Source organism: Marmota monax, unplaced genomic scaffold (genome assembly GCF_021218885.2).
Source record: "Marmota monax isolate L192 unplaced genomic scaffold, Marmota_monax_Labrador192_F-V1.1 WCK01_AAM20220418_F8-fsc00019, whole genome shotgun sequence".
Lineage (NCBI taxonomy): Eukaryota > Metazoa > Chordata > Mammalia > Rodentia > Sciuridae > Marmota > Marmota monax.
The window spans coordinates 16,165,682-16,183,307 of record NW_026695242.1 but is presented as its reverse complement, the minus strand read 5'-3'; the positions used below and the strand labels follow the sequence as shown (position 1 = coordinate 16,183,307).

Below are 17,626 nucleotides of genomic sequence, written 5' to 3'. Positions count from 1 at the left end.
CTCTACCAACTGAGCTATATCCCCAGGCCTTTCTTCATTTCTTTTGTTAGATTCATTCCCCAGTTTGTTTGTTTTTGAGATCATTGTGAATGGGATAGTTTTCCTAATTTATTTTTCAGCAGATTCATCATTGGAGTATTGCAACATAATTGATTTATGGGTGTTATTTTGTATGGTGCTACTTTGCTGAATTGATTCATGAGTTCTAAAAGTCTTCTGGTGGCAATTTTTTGGGTCTTCTAAATATTGGATAATGTCATGGCAAACAGAGGTAGTTTGACCTCTTCTTTTCCTATTCATATCCATATAGTTTCCTTCTCTTGCCTAATTGCTCTGGCTAGAGTTTCAAGGACTGTGTGGAATAGGAATGGTGAAAGTGAACATCCTTTACTTGTTCCTGTTTTTAGAAGAAATGCTTTTAGTTATATTCCATTCAGAATAATGTTAATAATGTTGACCTTGGGTTTGTCATAGTCTGTCCAATGTTGAGATATGATTCTTTTATTTTTTATTAGAGCTTTATGGTTATACATAGTAGTTGGGTTCATACCAACAATCTCATACATGCATAGGAATTGATTTCAGTTCTCTATCTGCCCTTTTTCCTTCCCATTTTTCCTCCTATCCTCCCCACTCCCTTTCTCCTTACTCTAGTCTACTAGACTTCCTTTCACTCATTGATTTGTATATGACTGGTTTCTTATGTAATCTTATCCTTCCCTCCCCAGTTCCCTTTATTTTACTTTAGCTTCCTCATATGAGATAAAATATTTGACCATTGATTTTCTGAGTTTGGCTAATTGCACGTAGCATGATACTCCCCATTCCCATCTATTCACCAGCAAATTCCATAATTTCATTATTTTTAATGGAAGAGTAGAATTTCATTGTGTGTATATGTGTGTATTACAATTTCTTAATCTATTCATATATTAACAGGCATCTCTATTGATTCCATAATTTAGCTATTGTGAATTGTGCTGTTATAAACATTGATGGAGTTGTGTCACTATAGTATGCTGATTTTAGATTTTTTTTAAATCAAATATAATTGTGAATTTTTTTATTTTATTTTTATTTTTTAATTTGTTATTTTTAGATATACATGACAATAGAATGTATTTTGGCATATTGTGCATACACGGAGTATAACTTATTCTGTTAGGATCCTGTTTCTGTGGTTGTACGTGATGTAGAGTTTCTCTGGTGACGTAGTCATATACGAGCATACGAAAGTTATGTCCAATTTGTTCTACTATCTTTTCTATTCCCATTACCCCTCTTTTCCCTTCATTCCCCTTTGTCTAATCCACTGAACTTCTATTCTTCCCTTCCCACCCCTTGTTTTGTGTTAGCATCTGCATATCAGAGTGAACATTCAACCTTTGGTTTGGGAGGATTGACTTGTATCACTTGCACGATAATCTTCAGATCCATTCACTTGCCAGCAAAAGTCATAAAGTCTTTCTTTTTCATAGCTGAGTAATATCTCATTGTGTACATATACCACATTTTCTTTATCCATTCATTGGTTGAAGGGAACCTAGGTTTATTCCACATAGCTTAGCTATTGTGAATTGAGCTGCTATACACATTGATGTGGATATGTCACTGTAGTATGCTGATTCTAAGACCTTTTGGTATATACCTGAGGAGTGGGATAACTGGGTCAAATGGTGGTTTCATTCCAAGTTTTCTGAGGAATCTCCATATCGCTTCCACAATGGTAGCACTCTGTTTTCCAGAGTGGTTCTAGATTGCAGTCCCACCAGCAATGTGTAAATATACCTTTTTCCCAATATCCTTACTAAAATTGTTATTTATATTCTTGAAAACTGCCATTCTGAGTGGAGTTAGTTGAAATTTCAGTGTAGTTTTAATTTATATTTCTGTAATTGCTAGAGATGTTGAACATTTTTTTATATGTTTTTTGACCATTTGTATTTTTTCTTCTGTGGAGTGTCTGTTCAGTTCCTTTGCCCATTTATTGATTGGGTTTTTTGTTTTTGGTAATTTTTTTGGTGTTAAGTTTTTTAAGTTCTTTATCTCTTCTGGTGATTAATTCTCTGAGATTCAGGAGGAAAATATTTTCTCCCATTCTGTAGGCTATTTCTTCACATTCTTTATTTTGTCATTTCCTGTGAAGAAGCTTTCAGGCTTGGTGCCATTCCATTTATTGATTCTTGATTTTCCTTCTTGTGCTTTGGGAGTCCAAATTATAACAATAGTGAATATTTATGCCTCAAACAATGGATCATCTCTGTACATCAAACAAACCCTTCTCAATTTAAAGAATCAGGTAGACCACAACACAATAATTCTGGGTGACTTTAACATGTCTGTCTCTTCACAGGATAGATTTTCCAAACAAAACTAAATAAAAATCTATAGAACTAAAAAATACAATTAATAATTTAGACTTAATAGACATATATAGAATATTTCATCCATAAATGCCTGTATACACTTTCTTGTCAGCAGCACATGGATCCTTCTCTAAAATAGTCCATATATTAGATCACAAAACAACTTTTAGCAAATACAGAAAAATAGAGATAATGCCTTGCATTCTATCAGTTCATAATGGAATGAAATTAGAAACCAACAATGAAAAATAGAAACTACTCTAACACCTGGAGACTAAAACATATGCTTTTGAGTGACCAATCTATAGCAGAAGAAATCAGGAATGAAATTTAAAAATACTTAGATGAAAATGAGAATAATTGTACATTTCAAAACCTCTGGGACACTGTGAAGTCATTGCTAAGATTTTAGATCTTTTTGGAAAATACCCAGGAATGGGATTGCTGGTTCATATGTGGTCTCATTAGTTTTTTGTTTTTGTTTTTCCAGAGCTCTCTTTCTCTTCTTTTTTTTAAAATTTTTATTGTTGGTTGTTCAAAACATTACATAGTTCTTGATATATCATATTTCACAATTTGATTCAAGTGGGTTATGAACTCCCACCTTCACCCCATACACAGATTGCAGAATCACATCAGTTATACATCCATTGATTTACATATTGCCATACTAGCGTCTGTTGTATTCTGCCTTTCCTATCCTCTACTATCCCCCCTCCCCTCCCCTCCCCTCTTCTCTCTCTACCCCCTCTACTGTCATTCATTTCTCCCCCTTGTATTATTTTTCCCTTTCCCCTCACTTCCTCTTGTATGTAATTTTGTATAACCCTGAGGGTCTCCTTCCATTTCCATGCAATTTCCCTCTCTCTCCCTTTCCCTCCCACCTCTCATCCCTGTTTAATGTTAATCTTCTTCTCATGCTCTTCGTCCCTACTCTGTTCTTAGTTACTCTCCTTATATCAAAGAAGACATTTGGCATTTGTTTTTTAGGGATTGGCTAGCTTCACTTAGCATAATCTGCTCTAATGCCATCCATTTCCCTGCAAACTCTATGATTTTGTCATTTTTTAATGCAGAGTAATACTCCATTGTGTATAAATGCCACATTTTTTTTTATCCATTCGTCTATTGAAGGGCATCTAGGTTGGTTCCACAGTCTTGCTATTGTGAATTGTGCTGCTATGAACATCTATGTAGCAGTGTCCCTGTAGCATGCTCTTTTTAGGTCTTTAGGGAATAGACCAAGAAGGGGAATAGCTGGGTCAAATGGTGGTTCCATTCCCAGCTTTGCAAGAAATCTCCATACTGCTTTCCAAATTGGCTGCACCAATTTGCAGTCCCACCAGCAATGTACAAGTGTACCCTTTTCCCCACATCCTCGCCAGCACTTGTTGTTGTTTGACTTCATAATGGCTGCCAATCTTACTGGAGTGAGATGGTATCTTAGGGTGGTTTTGATTTGCATTTCTCTGACTGCTAGAGATGGTGAGCATTTTTTCATGTACTTGTTGATTGACTGTATGTCCTCCTCTGAGAAGTGTCTGTTCAGGTCCTTGGCCCATTTGTTGATTGGGTTATTTGTTATCTTATTGTCTAATTTTTTGAGTTCTTTGTATACTCTGGATATTAGGGCTCTATCTGAAGTGTGAGGAGTAAAGATTTGTTCCCAGGGTGTAGGCTCCCTATTTACCTCTCTTATTATTTCTTTTGCTGAGAAAAAACTTTTTAGTTTGAGTAAGTCCCATTTGTTGAAACAAAAGAAACATTGAAAAAATTGACAAAACTAAAAGTTGGTTCTTTGAAAAAATAAATAAAATCGACAGATCCTTAGCCATGCTAACGAAGAGAAGAAGAGCGAGAACTCAAATTACTAGCATATGGGATGAAAAAGGCAATATCACAACAGACACTTCAGAAATACAGAAGATAATCAGAAATTATTTTGAATCCTTATACTCCAATAAAATAGAAGATAGTGAAGGCATCGATAAATTTCTTAAGTCATATGATCTGCCCAGATTGAGTCAGGAGGATATAGACAACCTAAACAGACCAATATCAATTGAGGAAATAGAAGAAACCATCAAAAGACTACCAACTAAGAAAAGCCCAGGACCAGATAGGTATACAGCAGAGTTTTACAAAACCTTTAAAGAGGAACTAATACCAATACTTTTCAAGCTATTTCAGGAAATAGAAAAAGAGGGAGAACTTCCAAATTCATTCTACGAGGCCAACAACACCCTGATTCCTAAACCAGACAAAGACACTTCAAAGAAAGAAAACTACAGACCAGTATCTCTAATGAACCTAGATGCAAAAATCCTCAGTAAAATTCTGGCGAATTGGATACAAAAACATATCAAAAAAATTGTGCACCATGATCAAGTAGGATTCATCCCTGGGATGCAAGGCTGGTTCAATATATGGAAATCAATAAATGTTATTCACCACATCAATAGACTTAAAAATAAGAACCATATGATCATCTCGATAGATGTGGAAAAAGCATTTGACAAAGTACAGCATCCCTTTATGTTCAAAACTCTAGAAAAACTAGGGATAACAGGAACATACCTCAATATTGTAAAAGCAATCTATGCTAAGCCTCAGACTAGCATCATTCTGAATGGAGAAAAATTGAAGGCATTCCCTCTAAAATCTGGAACAAGACAGGGATGCCCTCTCTCATCACTTCTGTTCAACATAGTTCTCGAAACACTGGCCAGAGCAATTAGACAGACGAAAGAAATTAAAGGCATAAAAATAGGAAAAGAAGAACTTAAATTATAACTATTTGCAGTGACATGATTCTATACCTAGCAGACCCAAAAGGGTCTACAAAGAAACTATTAGAGCAAATAAATGAATTCAGCAAAGTGGCAGGATATAAAATCAACACACATAAATCAAAGGAATTCCTGTATATCAGTGACAAATCCTCTGAAATGGAAATGAGGACAACCACTCCATTCACAATATCCTCAAAAAAAATAAAATACTTGGGAATCAACCTAACCAAAGAGGTGAAAGACTTATATAATGAAAACTACAGAACCCTAAAGAGAGAAATAGAAGAAGATCTTAGAAGATGGAAAAATATACCCTGTTCATGGATAGGCAGAACTAACATCATCAAAATGGCGATATTACCAAAAGTTCTCTATAGGTTTAATGCAATGCCAATCAAAATCCCAATGGCATTTCTTGTAGAAATAGAGAAAGCAATCATGAAATTCATATGGAAAAATAAAAGACCCAGAATAGCAAAAACAATGCTAAGCAGGAAGTGTGAATCAGGCGGTATAGCGATACCAGACTTCAAACTATACTACAGAGCAATAGTAACAAAAACAGCATGGTACTGGTACCAAAACAGGCAGGTGGACCAATGGTACAGAATAGAGGACACAGAAACCAATCCACAAAACTACAACTATCTTATATTTGATAAAGGGGCTAAAAGCATGCAATGGAGGAAGGATAGCATCTTCAACAAATGGTGCTGGGAAAACTTGAAATCCATATGCAACAAAATGAAATTGAATCCCTTTCTCTCGCCATGCACAAAAGTTAACTCAAAATGGATCAAGGAGCTTGATATCAAATCAGAGACATGGCGTCTGATAGAAGAAAAAGTTGGCTACGATCTACATACTGTGGGGTCGGGCTCCAAATTTCTCAATAGGACACCCATAGCACAAGAGTTAATAACTAGAATCCCATTAGTTTTTGAGGAATCTTCAAACTGCTTTCCAGAGTGGTTCTACTGGCCTTCAGTGCCACCAACAATGTTCAGGTGTTCCTTTCTCTCCACAACCTTTCAGCATTTATTGTTGTTGGTATTCTTGATTGTTGCCATTCTGACTGGAGTGAGATGAAATGTTAGTGTAGTTTTGATTTGCAATTCCCTAATTAAAAGAGATATTGAACATTTTTTCATGTGTTTATTTACTTTTTTGTGTTTCTTCTATTTAGAATTTTCTGTTTACTTCTTTTTCCTGCTTAATTTTTTAGGGATTTTTGGTGTTAATTTCCCTCTATCCCTATTTTTTCTAGTGTTTTCAACATGAATGTGTGATGTACTTTGTCAAATGTTTTTTCGGCATCTATTGAGATAATCATAGGATTCTTGTCTTTAAGACTCTTTATGTAGTAAATTACATTTATTGATTTCCATATGTTAACCAACCTTGCATCCCTGGGATGAAATCTACTCCACCATGGTGCACTAACTTTTACATGTGTTTTTGTATATGATTTGCCAATATTTTATTAAGAATTTTTGCATCTGTATTCATCAGGGATGCTGGTCTGAAGTTTTCTTTCCCTGATGTGTCTTTGGCTGGTTTTGGTTCCAGGTGATAACTAGAATGAGTTTGACAGAAGTCTCTCCATTTCTATTTCACCTTTGGATCCTAACCTCACTAACTTCACATACCAAAAACTTATAATCCCATGTCTCTTAAAAAAAAAGTAACATTTGAGAGATGAGTCAAATAAAATCAACCAGAATCATTTTTCATGCTATTAAATTTTCATTTATGAATTTAAGCAAGTTTTGTATTTTAAATCTCCTTGTTACAGAAAGACAAAATATCAGTTAGTAGTATATCTGGAATTTATACTATAGTTGGGTGAAAGGAAATGTGCTTTCCTACAACACCTGTTCATTATCCCTCATAGATTCACAAATGTAAGTGCAGTGGCAATTAAATCACATAATACATTCATTTTGATGAGTATAAGGCAGTTTTATAAATATGAATGCAACTCAATTATTAAAAGTGTATGTGTATTTCAATTTAGCCTGATAGCAACTTTACCCAACTGCTCAATGCCCTAGTTAATTTAGGGAGATCAATTTGTAGAACATGACTCATAGCACAAGAAATTGACAATAAAATTAAACTCCATTGGATGCTCTTAGTATATATCCCATGATGGGTCTCTGATTTGAAAAAACTAATACCAAAATTTGTCCCCCATATTACTGTAAGTACTGACAAATCTATTTGTGCAGTATATACATTTGTATATATAATATGTTACAGACATAAATATGGCTATAAATGTCACTGTAGCTTTAATGTAATCATTTATATGTGTTTATGATATATTCATAAATATATTGAGACCTATATACATGTGTATGATATATAGATGTATATAAATTATGTATATGTCATATATATATATATATATATATCATGAGATTACATATATATATCAATATATGATATATATATAGATACATAGAATGAGAGCGAGAGAGAGAGAGAGAGAGAGAGAAAGAGATGAGATATATCTCAAATCCAAGCACATTTCTTGCATTGTGTATTCTATCTGTTCCCTGGGAATTAGGCAAGGTTATGTGTGCAGGCATATGTCTCATATAAGAAAGCCAATCTGCCCCTCTGTGCACAATAGTATATTGTACATCCTGGCTTGGAGAAGATGTATTGACCTATTTCCATTCCATCTCCCTTTAAATTAACACTAAGGCTAGATGTGTGATAAAATAGTCTAGGAACGTGATCATCCAGAAGTCTAAAGGAAGAAAGAGAAAATGTACTCCCACAACTGAAGTATCATTTGCTCTCCTGCATGACCATTTGTCACTCTCTGGTAAAACTGAGGTAGGGAAAAGGACTTTGGCTGCCCCTAAGAAACTGGCTCTTTAGGCCCCTTCTCCTGGATATATCACCCTAGATCTGCCTTGCTCCCAGCTCTGCATCTTTGACCATGGCATCCAAGTCACACAGCTCATTTCATTGCAAGGTCGTTTCCCTCCGGACAGGGACAACGTGATTCCTATGTGCAACAAGGAGAATAAAACTGAAAGATTATGAAATTGCAGGAAGGAATATTTATGAAGTAAGTTCTTTGTGTGACACAGGATGGAGAAAGGGAAATTTTACTCTTGTTCACGAGGAGGAAGCCAAGCTATTTCCACAACATGGTCTTCAGTTTTTTTACTCAAAATCACTTACTGCCAATGTAATATTTTTGACCTTACAGCTTTCTCTAGGCTACTAGTTTCAGGGGGGGAGAATATGAATTTATTTTGCACCAATGAAACATCAAACTTCACTAATCTTAATGTATTTTCCTAGCCAACAAATCAAAGTGATGCCAAAAAGCTAAGTTAGTTTTGTGAATGTTGATGAGTAATTCAAGTGTACAAGGTTAAAAAAAAGAGAAAAAGAAAAAAGAAAAACCATAAGTGAGTCTACACACCTATCACTTTTTAATGGATTGTGTTAGTAGTGAGATCAACTGCTAATATAACTCAAAGAGACCCAGCTGCCTGAGGATTTCTTCATTGATTCCAAATGAATTGAAACTTTGATCCATTACAGCATTCAGGAGAAGCCATTATTATACATGCTCTGTAGCTACATTTTGCAAATGTTAATTTCTCAGTTATATTAAAATCAATTTTCTTAAATAGCAAAAGGCACCAGAGTGAAAGAGAAACCACTAAGACAATTTTTTGTTCTTGGGCATTTTGCTGTAATATGAGTCTATTAATTTTCCCAACCAGCAGGAAGAGAATTAGAAAAATTCAAATATTATCACAAACAGGATATTAGAAGTCAGCCCTTCAGTTTATTTTTAACTCTCAATAATACATTGCTGAGTTCTTTAAATTTGCTAAAAATATTTATTTTCGGGAGCTCTTATCCTTTGTCTTTTTGTAGTTTTTATACACTGACCACCTAGTTTCCAGGTAAGAAAAAAGGAAATGATTTGTCTTAAATGTATTCCACCCTTTGATGTGTGATTGAATATTCTGCAGGAAAGTTGGACATCTTCTAAATGGATTTCAGCTCATGTCGCATCATTTTTCAGGTGTTATTGGAGATTAATTTAATCTTGAAACAGTTTAAGACTGTATGAAGAAGTAATTGATATGGAAGTAGATTACAGAATTCAGTGCCATTCATATCAGAGCAAATTGACTCTATTTTGGAGCAAAACAGAAAATAATGTGAAATTTAGTGTTATTTAGGGATGGACCTTATTTGGTTTTAAGTTCAGAATTACCAAGATGCAATCTAATTGCTTTCTTATCCCAAACTTATCCAATCACCACAGATTAATTTATTGACATTATTCTAGGTACTGTGTTACATTGTAAATGTCTCAGAAATTAAAATCTCATTCTTAACATTTCTAGACAATTTATTTTGAAATAAAAGAGGTATTTTATATTAGTATTTGGTATCTTTAGCTGGATCAGCACTAATGTACTTTTAATAAATGCCTTTATGTGTTTTCTTTTTTCCCTGCAGTAAATTTATTATAGTTGCACATTTATTTTGTATTTCAGCTTATTTCAACATTACAGACTGTATGAGTTTCTGTTCTTCTCTACCAGGGAAGAAATTGTGATAGGAACTGAGGTAAGTAATTCATCTAGATGGAACCAATTAAGCTGAATCACTTAATGCATGCTGATCAGCATCTGGATCTTTAACTGCTTAAAGCAACTTCTTGTCAAGATTATTCAAGTGTTAATATAACCAAGTAGTAGTTTGCAAAAAGAATAATTGTATAAAGTGAACTTTGGATTAAGAAAATAAGCTGTCTTTCAGCATTAGCAGCATTGTTAATCACATATACTTTAAGAATTTATGGATTATTCGACAAACCTAAATTGAATATGGTATGCATGTCTTCATACAAATAAAATCAGGAAATGTGAAATAAATTAATCCAGTTAAATTTCTTCTAATTTCATACTTATTTTTAGTCTAGTCAATTTTTAAGGCCTAATTCAAATCTCACTTCCTCACTGATGAAAACTTGTCTTAATTACATCATATCTCAAACAATGGGTTTATAAAAACTCTCTAATCACAGTCTATGATTATATTTCAATTAGACTCTTCATTCCTGCTGAATTTTGATTGCTCTTATACCATTAAAAACATAAATATACACTATTATATAGTTTTCTAATTATTTCTGTGGGTTGATATAGTTAACATAGTCTTCCCAAAAGCAGAGATTATTTGCTGTTTTTCTTTAATATGTGACAGCCTAGAGTACAATACAGGACACAGTAGTCCTTCAGTTAATACCATATTGGTTTATTCAATGGCAGTGCATGGAAGTTCTACAAGAAATGATCTACCTAAAGACACTTTAAAACATCCATACATATAATCACAGATCTGTAATTACTAGAAATGAATCCTGAGTAGAACAACATCATAAGGAGACCAAAGTGCCATAAAAAGTGTTCTTGCATATTCTCAATCACTTCCAGAGTCTTCATTATGTCTTAGAAATAGGAATGATCATAATCAGAAATAAACAGTAATTCAGAGGGTATTCATATTATCCTTATAACTTTCCTGATATGAAGCACAAGATGGAATGTGCCCCCTAGTCTGTCTTCCTGAATGGTGTTATTCTGGAATTTATGTGTTTGGCACCACCACGTGATCCAGCAATCCCACTGGTAGTTATATATACAAAGGAATTGAAATCGGTATGTCAAGGAGACATTTGCAGCCTACGATCATTGTAATACAATTCACAATAGCCAAGAAATGGAGACAACTAAACTGTCTATCTACAGATAAAGAAAATGTGGTACATGTACACAGTGGAATACTGTACAACCATAAACAAATATGAAATCCTGTCATTTGCAACAACATGGAAGGAACTAGGTTATTATATGAAGTGAAACAAAGCAGTCATAGTAAGACAAGCGCTACATGATCCCATTCATATGTGGAGTCTAAAAAGGCTGACCCCTATAGAAGTGAGAGGGAAATGGTGGTTTCCCTAGGGAGAGGAGGGAAGAAGAAAGGATAAGGAAAGGCTGATCAATGGGTACTTAAGTTACAGTTTAATAGGAGCAATAAGTTCTGGTGTGCTGTTTCACAATAGGGTGACTATAGATAATGAAAATGTACTTCATATTTCAAAAAACTAGCAGAAAATATTTTAAAGGTTCTTATCCTAAGGAATTGATAAATGTTTGATGAAACTCATATATGCTATCTAATTTAAACATTATACTATATGGTTTATATGTGTATCAAAACATCACATTATCCCAATAATATGTATGATTTTTATGTTTTATGTATCAGGTAAAAATTAAATTTTTTATAAAAAAGAAAATTCAGCTGGGCATGGTGGTACACGCCCATAATCTCAATGGCTCAGGAGGTTGAGACAGGAGGATTGCAAGTTCAAAGCCAACCTCAGCAAAAGTGAGGTGCTAAGCAACTCAGTGAGACCCTGTCTCTAAATAAATACAAAATAGGGCTGGGGATGTGGCTCAGTGGTTGAGTGCTCCCAAGTCCAATCTCCAGTACAGAAAAGAAAAGAAAATTCATTACAAGCAGAAATACACTAAAGCAAATACTAATAGCTGTTCTTAAGGCATAAACAAATTAATTTCAAACTGAAAGTGTGAGAAATAAATATAAATGTGTGTAAAGGGAAAGTAAAGTGGAGTGGGTGATTGATAGATACATAGATTAATCTAAATAAATATTTAGTATATAACAGCCAAATTTTGTGAGTTTCAAATCACAACGAAAATAGAATAAAAATGGAAAGGAAGATAAATAAGTTAAATTATAAAATTCTGGTATTATTTGAGAAAAGTACTCATTTATACATAATTAATAAGTCAAGGATACAGATTATAATCTCTCCAGTAAGCAATGAATAAATGATAAATGTTAAACTAATAAAGGAGACAAATAGAATGATAAATCAATTGAAAGTGCTATATTTAAAATACAAAATTATAGAAAGATGAGACTTGGAGGAAAATATTTTCAATTATGAAATTAATCAATACCTTTTCACTTAAAATTTGATGAGAGATCCCATAGGTAAAATTTCTTTTAAAACATAACTGGGATTAAGAAAGAGAAAATTTTTAAAAGAAAAAAATTAACCTGAAGAAAACACTTAAAAATCAATATGTAAAGTTTCAAAATATTTTATATACCCATAGTTCCTGTGATGAAATAAGAAAAAGTGAAACAAGATAAACATAGAAAAAAATACTGTGAAATTGACTACAGAAACATAGGTTTAAAAAAATGAACAGACAATAAACAGATACAAAAACATTCAGCCCTAACGGCCCAGGTGTTTAAAGGCCTGGTCCCCACTGAGGTGTTACTGTGAAGTGATGTGACCTTTAAAAGACTGGCGAAATCTAGAGTGAAACCTTTAAGGCATGAGCACACCATTAAAAGGGATTATGGGATCCTAGCCACTTCAAGTTCTTACTTTTCCTTCCTGGAGATGAGGTGAACACTCTTGCTTCATGACACGCTGCTGCCTTCACAGGCCCAAAAGCAGTGAGGCCAACTGATCATGGACTAGAACTTCTAAAAGTGTAAGACATAATATAGAGCTTTGATAACAAAAACAGCATCAAAACAGACATGAAGACCAATGGTACAGAATAGAACATACAGAGACAAATCCACATAAATACAATGATGTCATACTAGACAAAGGTGCCATAAACATACATTGGAGAAAAGAGCCTTTCAACAAATGGTGCTGGGAAGCCCGTATGTAACAAAATGAAATTAGACCCCTATCTCTTAGCTGCACAAAACTCAAAGTGGATCAAGGAGCTAGGCATTAGACCAGAGACCCTGCACCTAACAAAGGAAAAAGTAGGCCTAAATCTCCATCATGTCAGCTTAGGAACCAAATTGCTCAAGACTCCTAAAGAGCACAAGAAGTAAAATCAAGAATCAATAAATAGAATGGTATTAAACTAAAAAGCTTCTTCACAGGAAAAAAAAAATCAAGAATGTGAAAAAAAAAAGAGCCTACAAAATGGGAGAAAATCTTTGCTACCTATACTTCAGATAGAGCATTAATCTCTAGGATATATAAAGAACTCAAAAAACTTAACAGCCCCCCCACAAAAAAAGAAAAAAACAAAAACCCAATCAATAAATGGGCAATGGAACTAAACAGGCACTTCATGGAATAAATAAGAATGGTTAACAAATATATGAAAAAGTGTTCAGCATCACTAGCAATCAGTGAAATGCAAATTAAAACTACACTGAGATTCCATCTTACTCTAGTCAGAATGGTAATTTTCAAAAATTCAAGAAACAATAAATGTTGGCAAGCATGTGGGACAAAAGGTACACTCATACAGTCCCCCATAGCTGGTAGGACTGCAATTGGTGCAACCACTGTGGAAAGCAGTATGGAGATTCCTCAGAAAACCAGGAATCCCACTCCTCTGGTATATACCAGAAGAACTTAAAATCAGCATACTATAATGACACAACAACATCGATGTGTATAGCAGTTCAATTCACAATAGCTAAACTATGGAATCAACCTAGGTACCCTTCATCAAATGAATGGATAAAGAAAATGTGGTATACCTATACAATGGAATGTTACTTAGTCATTAAGAAGAATTAAATTATGGAATTTGTCAGTAAATGGATAGAACTGGAGACTATCATGCTAAGCAAAATAAGCCAAGTCCCCAAAACCAAAGATCAAATATTATCTCTGATATGTGGTTGCTGACTCACAATGGGCAGGGGCAGGGAGAGGTAGGAGGGAGGGTTGACAGACTGGACAGGGAAGAATGAGGGGAAGGGAGGGGAAATATGAATAGGAATACTATACAATGAATCAGACATAATTTTCCTATGTTTATGAATACACAACCATGTAACTGCACATCATATACAACCACAGAAATGGGAAGTTATACTCCATGTATGTATGATACATTCTACTGTCATGTAAAACTAGAAAGAACAAATTATAAAAATTCAAAACTAAAACTATAAGACAAAATAAACTCTTTCTTTTTCTAAGTTGATTATCTCAGGTATTTTGTTATAGTGACAGAAAACTGACTAACAAAGAACTACAAATAAAAGAAGAAAAGTTATTTTTCTATTACAAGAGTTGGCTAATGTAAAACAAGTAACACCTTATTTTAGTAAGGATGCAAGAAAACATGTGAGAGGTTAAACTGGTAAGAGATTAAATGTAAAGCTCCTTTAAAGTGCAAACTGGCAAAGTCTAAATTTTTTAAAACGTGAATATCCTTAGTCCTGAAGTATATGAATTGTCATTGTAGACATAGTATTTTTATTATATAAATAAAACTAATTAATCCTGAATTCTCATCAAGGAATGGCTTATAACAGCTAAAAAATTGCAGAAGACAAATCAGAGAGAAATGATTAAATAAAATAAATCTAGTCACTCTAAAAAAATATCTATCAAGTCATTAGAAGGAATATAGTAGATTCTTGGGTATGGTTTCATTAATATCCCTCGTGACTATTCTTGACATTTTAAAGTATAAAAGTAGAACAATATAAGTAGTGTCCTCATTTATTTTTCAAAGCAGGTAAACATGAAAATATATATACATGTAAGTGATAGTAAAAGAACTAGAAGAATTTATAGTTACCATTAATATGGTCTACCTTTGGGTAGTGGAGTAGAAGCAGGAGTTGGATAGGATGTGAAAAGGGACATTTTATTCTGTCTATTTCAGATTTATGTTAGACTTTTACAATGTGAACGTCTTCATGTATTACTTGTTCAAGAATAAAATTGTTCCCTAGTTCATTGCTGAGAACTATTGAGGCACATTTTATAAATTAAGTGCAGGTATATAACCATTCTTACCACTAACATATTGACAGATAGACCATCAGTCAGAGAGACATTTTCTGGATTTTTAAAAGATAAAGGCTGAACAGAAAAAAATAGGTGAATTCTCAATCCATAAAATTATATACTTTACAAGTGTGTTGCTATGATATTTAAATTTTAAGAACAAATTAGGTTTAGCTGAAAAGTCATTTATAGAGTAAAAATCTGGTATTGTACTGTTGATTCCCAAATTTTCCCCAGGAAAATAAAATTGATATCATAAATTTTATATATATAGAGAGAGAGATCGATATAGATATCATATTTTAAAAATATTTATTCAGTTTAATTTCACCAAAGTCACAATACATCTTGGATCATGTGTACTCTTGAAGGTTTTATATATATATATATATATATATATATATATATATATATATATATATATATATATATAGTGTATGTATGTAAAAACATGCACACATGTATATGTTCTTGCACTTGGAAATTTAAAATCTCACAAGATTTAGTCTGTTTTAGTAATTTCCCCAAGTTCAAAAATGTGATACAAATGAATTGTTTTATTTCTAAACATTTAGGCCAGTATGACTAATATGGTGCAGATTTTACTCTGTAACATGGATATTTCTTGCAGGCCCCCTTTGCACAACTCCAGGGGGCACCATTCACATCGTGGTACCCGTGATTAAAGAAGTTGGGCATTGTACGACCTATGCCCTGTTTTCACAAGCAGTACTGTACCAGGATCAGATTATTATAAACATGGTAGACCTAGAAAGATATTTAAAAAGAATTATAAATATACAATAAGTGGTTACCTTGCCTAGAGTCAGACTTTGGCTGCCTTTTATAACCTAAAATAATACCACTTAAGGTCAGCAAATATTGGAAATTCAGACCTCTCTCAAATCAGTGAATGTCAACTGTATATAATTTCATGTTCTGAACACTCATTCTCAAAGCAAAAGCAAAAGAAAGAAAATGTTTTTTTGTTTTTTGATATTTGGTTTTGGGTTTTTTTTTGTTTGTTTGTTTTTGTTTTTTGCTCCCTTATTTTGAAATTCATACAGATTAATGACACTGTACTTAAAATTTGTTACTTTTGGGGGGAAAATCACCAGATGGGAACATAAATTTTATTTTCTTTCTTTAAACTATAAAGTTATGGTGTCCTAAATAAACAAAATATGAAACTTATGTAAACATTCACCCTTTTAAGGGTAAAAAAAAGCAGTAAAAACAACATTGCATGTCTGATCATATTTTGGAAACGAAGAAGGCAACTGAAGCATAGCTACAAAGATATCTTTTTTCACTTCAGTTTACCCTTGAGATGTACCTATCAAAATAATCTAAACTTATCCAGATGATGTTTTTAATCTTGAAAAAGGCTTTTTTCTTGTTGGATGATCCTATTAGCAAACTGCTGGAAGGAAAAATCATACAGGGCATAATTTGTAGTTTGACCTACTCACATTGGGTGTTGCTAAAGAAAATCAATCAGAAGTTGTTGTGTTAAAATAACTCTATCTGCTCTACCTGGCATGTGTGACTAACTGACTTTAGAATCTATCATTTAAAGAAAACGGTTGATGCTTCAGTGTACAATTTATCAAACTTCACTCTAGCCCTTTCTCTTCAAAGCACAGAAAAATAATCATCCTTCCCTAAATATAAATCTTTTAAGAGAAATTTAAGGAATCTGTCTCCAGCAAAACAATTGATAAATGGCAGGAGCATAATTTAAAGATGGTTTCCATCACATATCACATGGCAACTCAGCTCTTAAGCCTGTCACTCAAGTGTTTCCATCCGTTGTCCCACCAGCATCAATCTCAACTCTTCTGTGACCCATTCTCTGATTGGAGTAGGTTGGTCTCTTCATAATTATAGTCTTCCTACTTACCTCTGCTTGGAAGTAGGAGTCTCTTCCTACTTCTAGAAAGCTCTCCAACATTTTGTGCCTGTCTAAACCTATTATTCCTTCACAGCTTAATTTGAGGGACATTACTCTTGAAGAAGGAAGGCAGGGAGGACGGGAGAAAGGGAGGAAGGGAAGTTCCTCTAACATTACTTTTTTTATTTCCTCAGCATTAAATACGTTGTTCAAGAACACTGTTAGCATGCACTCTGGGAAAAAAAAAAAAAAACTATTTCAAATTATAGATCTTCATCTCATAGAACTACTCACATACTTATGTGAGATCAGAGTAACTAATGTTATTCTCATATTTTTTTAGTTGTAGTCGGACACAATATCTTTATTTTATTCATTTATTTTATGTGGTGCTGAGGATCGAACCCAGGGCTTCGCACCAGCTAGGCTAGCGCTCTACCGCTGAGCTATAATCCCAGCCCCTCTCATATTTTTATCTGTATAGGAACTATATACATTTGCCTAGCATTTGATAACTAACTCACTTCATGTGAAAAGAAGGAACATTTTATTTTATTGAATAATTGCAAAACACTACATTTGAAATATATTATTTTAGCTACAGACTGAAAAATCTAAATCAATATTTAAGTTATCAATTATTAAGTTATCAAGACCATTACCAAGAAATTAAAAGCTGATATAAGAC

At 33.6% G+C, this 17,626-nt stretch overlaps 1 protein-coding gene across 3 annotated transcripts in view; it reads left to right on the top strand.

Annotated features, from left to right (window-relative positions):
- Cabcoco1 (ciliary associated calcium binding coiled-coil 1) overlaps positions 1-17,626 on the top strand; it is a 102,641-nt gene that overhangs the window by 22,734 nt on the left and 62,281 nt on the right. For all 3 annotated transcript variants that reach the window (XM_046419578.2, XM_046419580.2, XM_046419581.2), the window contains exon 5: positions 9,703-9,775. In XM_046419578.2, coding sequence (XP_046275534.1) covers positions 9,703-9,775 — 73 coding nt within the window. The remainder of the gene's footprint in view (positions 1-9,702; positions 9,776-17,626) is intronic.